The sequence below is a fragment of the Alligator sinensis genome, unplaced genomic scaffold (genome assembly GCF_000455745.1).
Source record: "Alligator sinensis unplaced genomic scaffold, ASM45574v1 scaffold971_1, whole genome shotgun sequence".
In the NCBI taxonomy this organism is placed as follows: Eukaryota; Metazoa; Chordata; order Crocodylia; family Alligatoridae; genus Alligator; species Alligator sinensis.
The window spans coordinates 824791-834195 of NW_005842559.1; the positions used below are offsets into that span (position 1 = coordinate 824791).

Below are 9405 nucleotides of genomic sequence, written 5' to 3' on the forward strand. Positions count from 1 at the left end.
CATGCAGGGTCACAGCCCTCATTGGGGTTGCACACTTTTAGCAGTAGTTACCTTGTAATGGGAATGTGTTGACTACTTTTATTGATGCACAAAAATAGATTAAATTCCATTCTCTTATGTATTGAAAATATGTACAGCTAGTAGGAATGAAAAACAGGGCATGGAAGTTAGCCCCACTACTAGATAGTCAAAAAGGACAGATGTAGGGGGTAAGAGTGTATTGGGGGAGGGAGGGAGAAGGTCATTTAAAAATTATTTCAGTCATTTTTCAGAACGAAGTTCCATTTTAAAGGAAATACTTTTTCCGTCTCAATATGCAGAGTATAAATAGAGCACCGGTGCTTTCACGTATGGAATCAAGTCTAATGTCCTTCTGTTTCTCTCTAAGAAGTAGGTTGCCAGACTTGTTTTGTCCCCTCCTGCCTCCCTCCCTGTTGTAACATGAAGGCATGTCGTGGAACCATAGGTGTAGTGAATTGAACTGGAGGCTGGGATTTGGTTGATCTGGCCTCTTTTGCTCAGGGGTGCCACTACTTAAGTGGCTTAAGAATAATTAAAAAAAAATGTAAGCCATATTATTGGGAAAGCCATTTTTAAGTCTTCATTGAAACTTGGGCCTTAGATGACTCAACATTGATATTTATTTTGAGTAGACACTTTTAGAAATGCTAGCAGAAACTGTCTGGCTCAGTCCTCCTGATTTGTAAACAGGGAACATGATGGTAATTTAATTGCTTTGAGATCTAGTCATGAGAAGTAATAAAATGCTGGACTAGATTTTGAACATACATAGCAAATCATACATAAGTATTGCCTCTATTTTTAGATAATTTTCTGACGGGAATACATTTTAAGGAGTGTTTTATGGAAGTGTTTTGGCAGTTTTTCTTTTAGGTCTCACTGCACTAGAATTTTGCCAACAAATGCCATTCCAAGGTTGCTAACCCTAGCTTTTGTTCCGTGCTTTTGACAACAGATTTTATTTCTTTTTTAGCATTATGGGGGAAGAACAATTTCACAAACACATTTTAATTTTTTTTTCCAGAATTTTCTCTCTCTTATCTGCAATCCTACACCTGGGTAATATCTGTTACAAGAAGAAAACATATCGGGATGATTCTATAGACATTTGTAATCCTGAAGTTCTACCAGTTGTCTCAGAGCTACTAGAGGTAAGCCGTCACTTTTCTTCACACCGTGTTCATTTCATTCCTCTTTCACGGTGAATTTTTAGTTTTGAATACTGCTTGTTTAAAGTGTCAGAGATGTGGGGCCTCTGTATTGAGCTAACATTTAGTACTGGCAATTCTAGCTACTTTCATTGTTAGTGAAGGGGCTGTTGTACTTAGTAAATCAGGTTATTTCTTTCCATTCTTTTGATGTCTGTATGTTTGCTTCTGTGTAACGTGTCCCCTGGATTTAGATACTCTGAAAAGACCTCGGAGATACTCTACCTATCAATAACGTTAAAGGAATAGCAAAATAGCAATAGGGGAGAAAAGCCTCCATTCAACCTGGATATTCATTTTGAGTAAATACTTTTTGAAATATAGGATATAAACTAGGGGTGGGCAACATGGTGGATCTGGCTAGTGGTCGGACTCCATTTCCCAACAGCCCCTGCCTGTGTTGTTGCAGCCAGTTTCCGTAGAGACCAGCCCCAGCTGCACTGGCAGGGCATGCTGCTCCAGAGCTGGGGCTGGGATCTTGCGGTGGTCCAGAGCTGGGGCAGAGCCGCGAACCGCTGGCTGCATACCCCTGCCCAGGGTGTGTGGGGAGCAAATTGCAGCTCTGCTGCAAGTCCGGACCATGTTGTCACTGCTAATGTATCTCGGCCACCCTGGCCAGCCACGTGCCCTGCCAGTCCTGCTAGGGCTGGTCTCCAACGCTGCGACTCTCAAGGGCCTGTTACTGCTGGGGTCTCCATGGAAACTGACTGCAGTGATGTGGGCAGGGGCTGCTTGAAAATGGAGTCCACCGCTGGCCTAATCTGGCCTGCATGCTGGACTTTGCCTGATCCTGGTATAAAACATGTGGTTCAGTCTTCCTGATTTGCAAACAGGGTATATGATGATAATAAATTGCTTTGGGATCTTGTGATGAAAAGTATCTATATAAGGTGCAAAGTATCCATAAGCATTGCTGCCAGTAGGATGCTTAACATTGCAGTCTTCTAACATTGCATTCTAACATAGCCAGGTGGCAAAAAGCTTGCCTGGATTTGTTTCTGTTCTTAATGATCTAAAAGCAGCTGGGGCGTTTAACAAATCCTGAAGTGCACACTTAAGTGACAGATTTTAAGTGAGTTATACAGCCGTTGTCTTTATCCTCTAGCTGTTCCCCTAAGCTTACCATCATCACTTCAATCTTGTCTTCGTTGAGCCTCAACCAAATGTCTTCCACATCCTGCTCTCACCCAAACAGTAAATAAAACACTCAGTGTTTGGACTAAATAATCTAGAAAGCTGGGCATCTTCAATATACTTAAGGTTCTCCAACCTGTCTCTCTGGATTAGCATTTTAACATGCTATTGATCCAGAATGGTGACACAATACAGCATCTCATGTGGAAAGGCCATTAAAGCAGGGAACATCTACCTGGTAATGCACATAGGGTTCTCTCCAAGTGAAATGCCATTGGAAGGCAGTTTACAAGAGTGCGTATGTAATTCAGTATCTTGTGATCAAAAGCATCTGATTGATCTAATCGGGTTGGGCCTGCAGGGAGAGATTTTTCGAAGGCACGATGGGGAGTTAAATACCCAGTTGCTGTTGGAAATTAGGTACTCTCGTTTCCTTTCATTGTCTTTGAAAAATCTCCCTCTTGAATTTCATATATAAGAGAAGAGAGATAATCAGCTAAGGGAATAAGAACAGCATACGGGTATACCACTGTCTAGTAAGTCTGAGGCATCAATATCCAGAGTTGTCTTGTGATGACTCTTTCAAATTATTTCAGCTAACAATGAAAGATTAAACAGCAAATCAATATAAGGAGATTGATAGCTGCCTGTTGCAGTTGAATATAATAGTTACAGCCATAAAGTACTGCATCGTTTCCTCAATACTGAAGTCCACAAACAATGCTGTTTCCTGTCTGCCATTCTAATACATCTAATACAGGAGAAAAAGGCTAGTTTTCATGCTATTCTCCTTATCTGGACTAGAATTAAGCTAGAATATCCATATTCACTCTCCCAGTGTAAATCACAGATTACAGTTTCCAGATGTAGATCACATTCCCTTTTATCTGAATCTCACCACAACTAAATCCCACAAGTATCCCATTTATCAAACTATGTTAATATATTACTTACATACTCTGGAATAGAAAATGAAGTTTGAAGGCTCCAGAAAGTGTCAATAGTGATTCCAAAAACTTCTGAAGTAGTTGTGTCATCTGTTATATAGATAGTAGACTGGCATAACGGGATAGAGAGAAAATATTTCTGCCACATGCAGTGTCACGATTTACATAGGTGACCGAGAGTATCTTATGTATCTGGTCTTTCCTTACCACATGTGCAGACTTTAAAAAAAAAATGATTTTTACATTTTCCTGTTACTTTTAAAATATTACAAAATTTTCTTTCTAAAAATTCCCTTAAAAAAAGGAAACAAAAGCCATACTAAAATTGTATCTAGGACCCTGCAGATGTTAGAAAAGACTGTATACAACTTAATGCATTTATGGAACACAACATTAACTGTAAAGATTCTTCAAGTTTTTGTTATCTTTTAATTTATAGCAACTCTTGTTAACCAGTTGTAATATAAAATAATTTTGTGAAATGACTTTAAATGTAGAAAGAAGACTTTGTTGCAACCTAAGGGCAGTTGCAGAAAATTTGAATCACATCTTTTTCCTTATCTAAGAGAATGTTAAAATTGGCCTTTATAATGGGAACCTGGTTGCAATCTAAACTATGGAATAGTCTCCATAATATAATAAGCATTTCCCCAGCATTTTAAAAGAGCCCCACTGCACATTCTGTATTGCACTTTATACATGTTGGGACTTGCATTCATATCATTTATAACATATGTATCGCTAAGAGGAATGCATCTCTGAGATAACATTCATGTTTTTGTCCTGTCAACAGCATAGTTAAGATTTCTATTTTTTTAAATTTAATAAAATGGCATGCTTTTTTAAATTCATTGATGAAAAAGGTTGAGAGAGGTACTGTTACCCTGTTGAGGTCCCCAAGTATGCATCCTTAAAGAAAGGGAAATCTCATGTATCCTCTCTCCTTTCTCTCTCTCTCTCTCTCTCTATATATATATATAGAGAGAGAGAAAGGGAGAACATATACAAAATGTTTATATATGCATGTTAAGAGCGTATGAGGAAAGCTAGGTAGTCTACGTATGGAATGTGATGTGCATTCCTTTAATCACTGTGCACAGTGATATAAAAAGGTTCACAGTGTGCCAAATTAAAAATATAGTGAAAAGGCATTGTATATCTCTTTCTCTCTCTCTCATGAATTCAGCATAAGAGATAGCATGGAACTAGCTATGTATTTTCTGGGGACCCATTTTCTGAATGATTCCACATGGAAACTTCTGCAAGATTCTGGAAGAATTGTGTTACACTAGAATAGCCAAAGCTTAGCAACACCTACTTTTGGGAATTCTAACTCTTATTAGCTCATTTCTAAGATATGAGAGCACAGAGGGAAAGCATATTTTTTCCCAGTAGTCTTCTGATGCTTGTGGTGGTGTTCTGCACTTTTTCCCTTCAAACCAGATAAACTGGTCCATGGAAAATTCATAATAATTAATTTTAATGTTGGCGTTTTAAACTATCCCTTTTCATTGGCCAGGTGTCCCTCCTTCCAAATTCCTTCCACTTCATTTGAATATGTAGCCCTCTTTCTGTTCTGTAAAAAGGTGAAGCAACCCATTGGGGAGGAGTAGGGGCAGAAGTTGGGGAGAGGCTAATATATTTTTTCCAGTGCTGTCTTAAAGGTGAGGCATTGTTTGACTTCAAATAAACTTGGAAATAGCACTGCAAGATGCCCTTAGCTGGCAAACTCCCTTTCCCTGTTCAGCTTACCAGTGTAATACTGTACAGGACATACTGTTCTTTAGAAGTCTATGAAGTTGATTACATTCAGCATAGCTGGGATATTGTTTAAATGTACAATAGCAAATTGTATCAGTTAGGGTTGTGTGGAGTCCTACTCAATTCAGATTCTGCCTGAATCAGGGACAGTGATTTGATTCGTTGATTCGGATCACTGTCCCTGATTCGATTCAGCCGAATCCAAATCTGAAGATTCAATGGTGATTCGGAGAATCAGCGATTCAGCCATAGGCACAGCTTTAAAACTTTTTTCTACATACCTTGAAGTAGCATGCGTGGCTCATGATCGCTGTGATGTTGGGGTGCATGGAGCATCCCACAGGAGTGCGTGGGGGGCCTCCACGTGTTTGGTGGCGAACCCGGAAGTGGAGTGGAAGTACTTCAGGTCCATGTCTGGGTCTGCTGCCAAGCACACTGGGAGCCCCGAGCCCCCCATGCTTCTGCAGGACGCTCCACGCGCCCCAGCGTCGCAGCATTCACGAGCCCCTGCTACCGTAGAGATACGTAGAAAAAACATTTAAAGCTGTCTCTATGTCTGAATCTTTCTGAATCAGTTCGGAGGGTTCCGATTCAATTCAGAGAGATTAAAGGGTCCTTTGATTTGATTCAGATTCGGCCACCAAATTGGGCTGAATCTCTGCTGAATCGAATCAGGGACCAAAGCTTCGCACAGCCTTAGTATCAGTATCTGCTTCTTTCTGTATTTAATTAAAATAGATCCAGTTAATTCAATTTAGTCAACTATTTAAAAAAATCAAAAGAAAAGCAAAGACAATTCATTATTTTAAAGGTAACCCTAATGTATATTTCCCCTGATGACCATAGCTATATATTGCATCCACAGTATGGCAAATGTGTACTATTTTTATATGGTACTTCAAAAAGGTTTCATATGAACAAACTTACTAAGTTTTAAATCTTACATTTTTAAATGTCCTGTTATGACCTTGCACTTATTTTCTGATATTTTGTGTGGAGGTTTTTTTGCTCTTCCGGCTTGGGGGGCAGTGATTAAATTGTACTGCATTTCAGGGAAGTTGCTGTAAAACATGAGCATAGAACAGGGGCTCCTCCCCCTCCAAAATTAGGGGTTACACTAATAAATAAAAATAATGCTGGGGTGGAACTCCTTGATCTTTTCAGAAATAGGGACAAATATGTACAAAAGTGCACTCATTAAAGCAACACTTTTTAAAACTGCAAATCTGCAAAAGTTCCAAACAGTGATCTTTGCCCTTGATTTCTTCTGCAACATCTGTAAGCTGTAAGTCATCAGTTCTGTTCTTGTATACATGTAAAATCCTCCATCAGTTGAGCCATGATTGTCCTATTGTGAATTGAAGCCATGTTTTAATGCAGTGTAGAGCACAGAAAATATGCTTACTTATAGCACTGATTGCTGGTACAATCAGAATAAATTTTATCAAACTTGCTGTTTCAGAACACTTACGATATTCAGCTTGGCTTGTCAAACTCATATATTTGAGCTGATTCCAGTTATCTTTCTGCAAGTTTAAAACAGATGAAGCTCAATAATTAGTTGATCATAATTGAAATCATAACCATAGATATAAAAATGGTTTTTCTTGCATTTTCAGTTGTTTGGTGTTATGAGAACCTTAGATTTTGAAAACACAGATGAATACTGGATATTGCATTTTTAAAAAATTAGATGTAGTTATACATATCTTTGAACTTGAGTAGCTGGGTTCACTTGTCCCTATTTCCATTTACTCTTGGGAGGTTCTGGCATTGGGAATCTCCTCAGTTTTCAGCTTATTTGCTCCTACAATCAGTTTTGGCTTTTATCAGATGAGCTGAAAATAAATCAACTGTTATTTTCATAAGGGATTGCCCTTCTATTGGTGCAAAGTCCAACCCTTCCTGGGTTTTGTGGAAATTGTTAAAAAAAAACAACAAACCCAAACCTTAAACCTGGGAAACAAAATTCACCACCAAAGAAAGTTAAAGGCTTTTTTTCCCCCCATTTTTTTTAGGGTCTCATTTCAGGTTTCTTTGATGCATTCTTTGCAGCTTTGCAAGTTATGCACGTCACAAGGCAGTTCTTGATTATTGAAACCAATGCTTCTGTACCATAGCCATCTTGTTGGATAGAGAATGTGTAGTTGATGATGCATATAACATATTTTATGTCCTGAAATATAGCATCTCATTTAGAGAAATGATTTCCATGATCTCATTTTGAAAATGTGGATTTATAAACTTGTCCTGATCCTTTTTTGGCCACTTTGAAATATCAGGACCATAGTTCTCATTGTATACAAAGCAGTTCAATGAAGTGGCAGCCAATCTCTTCACATAAGTTTTTGCACAAGATAACCCAGGCTGCTTGGTTATTTTCCTTGGTCTGTTCTTTTTTTTTTTTTCATTCTGAGAGTAATGAAAACTTAGTGTCAGCAATATTCATTGGCTTTTGAAGGCTATCAGCTGCTTTGTGATTCTGCAAGGAAGCTTGGTGTCTCTAATTTGTCTCAAATCTTTTTTCAGTTAGAGAATCCAGACGGTGTGAAAGCTTCATTTGCATAGAGTCTAATATAGTTGTACATAAAAGCTGTGCAACAGTCAAAAGAGTGTGCTGTCACTAGTTATAGAATAATGGAGTTACTGAAAGTCATCAAACCAGGATTAACAGTAGGGATGGCCAACTGTCATTTGTTTCCCACTGCGGGGCAGTTCTGGAGAAAGCACACTACCACAGCCAGCAAACATCAGTCCACTTGTTTGAAGTGTATGGATTTTCCTCATTTTATGCTGTACATGCGTTCCTGGAAAAAAGCACATAACTCGAATTCGCATAAAGGGAACCCACTTTACAATGTAACAAATAGGGATATGTTCCAAGACCTCGCCTGTAATGACCCCCTGACCCATTTCCACCACTATTACAAGACAACTCACACAAGCACAGGGCGGTGGTTAATGTGGGGATGGTGACTACAGAAACACGTGTCGCAGACAACGAGCAATGAGCACAGATCCACACGGGAGACTATGTTTTGGTGCGTGTCACTCCCACAATGCACCGCACAAAGCAGCTGACTGCGGGCTACCACCACACTGATCCTATAAGAGTGAATTTACCTCACATATAACAAATTTTTGGTTTAAAAAGGGTCATCGCATAAGAGCGTATTCGCACATACAGAACCCACATAAAGCGAGGGAAACCTGTAGTTTTCTCTTAATCAGCTATGTTTAAGTGATTTTATTCAAGTACCATATATACACATATGTTTAATATGCATATACATGTATATTAATCCCTTGGGTTTCTCTCCCTTAAACTTTGTCAATGAAAAGCCTACAAATACACTATTATTCATATGCATGTGCATGCATTATTTTCATATTTTACTTAGTTGCTACTATAGGGTCATGTACAGTTGTAGACTTAAAAACAATATCCTCTGGCACACAAATCAACTTATTGATTTTATATAGTCACTATGTTCTTTGTAGAAGAGTCTCAAATGTGGCAGAATGAATTTCATAGACTTCATAGATTTCATAGACATCAGGGCTGGAAGGGACCTCGGAAGATCATCGAGTCCAGCCCCCCGCCCAAAGGGCAGGAAGTCAGCTGGGGTCATAGGATCCCAGCAAGATAAGCATCCAGTTTCATCTTGAAGGTGTTCAGTGAAGGTGCTTGAACCACCTCCGGCGGCAGGCTGTTCCAGACCTTGGGGGCTCGGACAGTAAAGAAATTCTTCCTTATGTCCAGCCTGAAACGATCTTGAAGTAGTTTGTGACCATTCAACCTCGTCATCCCTTGGGGCGCTCTGGTGGTCACCCCTGATAAACTTGTAGGTGGCCATCAGATCACCCCTGAGCCTGCGCTTTTCCAGGCTAAAGAGCCCCAGGGCTCTCAGCCTGTCATCGTAGGGTCTGCTTCCCTGACCTCTGATCATGCACGTGGCTCTTCTCTGGACTCTCTCAAGCTTCTCCACATCCTTTTTGAATTGTGGAGCCCAAAACTGGACACAGTACTCCAGCTCCGGCCTCACTAAGGCCGAGTACAGGGGGAGAATGACGTCCCGGGATTTGCTTGAGAAGCATCTATGGATGCAAGCCAGCGTTTTGGTCACTTTACTAGCCGCCGCATCGCATTGCAGGCTCATGTTCATCTCGTGGTCAATGATGACCCCCAAGTCTCTTTCTTCCATAGTGCTAGCCAACATAGCACTGCTGAGCCTATAACGATGCTGCGGATTTTTTTTCCCAAGGTGGAGAACCTTGCATTTATCGGCGTTGAACACCATCAGATTCTCGCCCGCCCACTTGCTGAGCCTGTC

General features: G+C 39.9%; 1 protein-coding gene across 7 annotated transcripts in view; it reads left to right on the forward strand.

Moving 5' to 3' along the window:
- The window catches only part of MYO9A (myosin IXA), a 320527-nt gene that overhangs the window by 124799 nt on the left and 186323 nt on the right, over positions 1-9405 (forward strand). For all 7 annotated transcript variants that reach the window (XM_025214001.1, XM_014524020.2, XM_014524018.2 and 4 more), the window contains one exon: positions 1046-1172. In XM_025214001.1, the coding sequence (XP_025069786.1) occupies positions 1046-1172 (127 nt within the window). The remainder of the gene's footprint in view (positions 1-1045; positions 1173-9405) is intronic.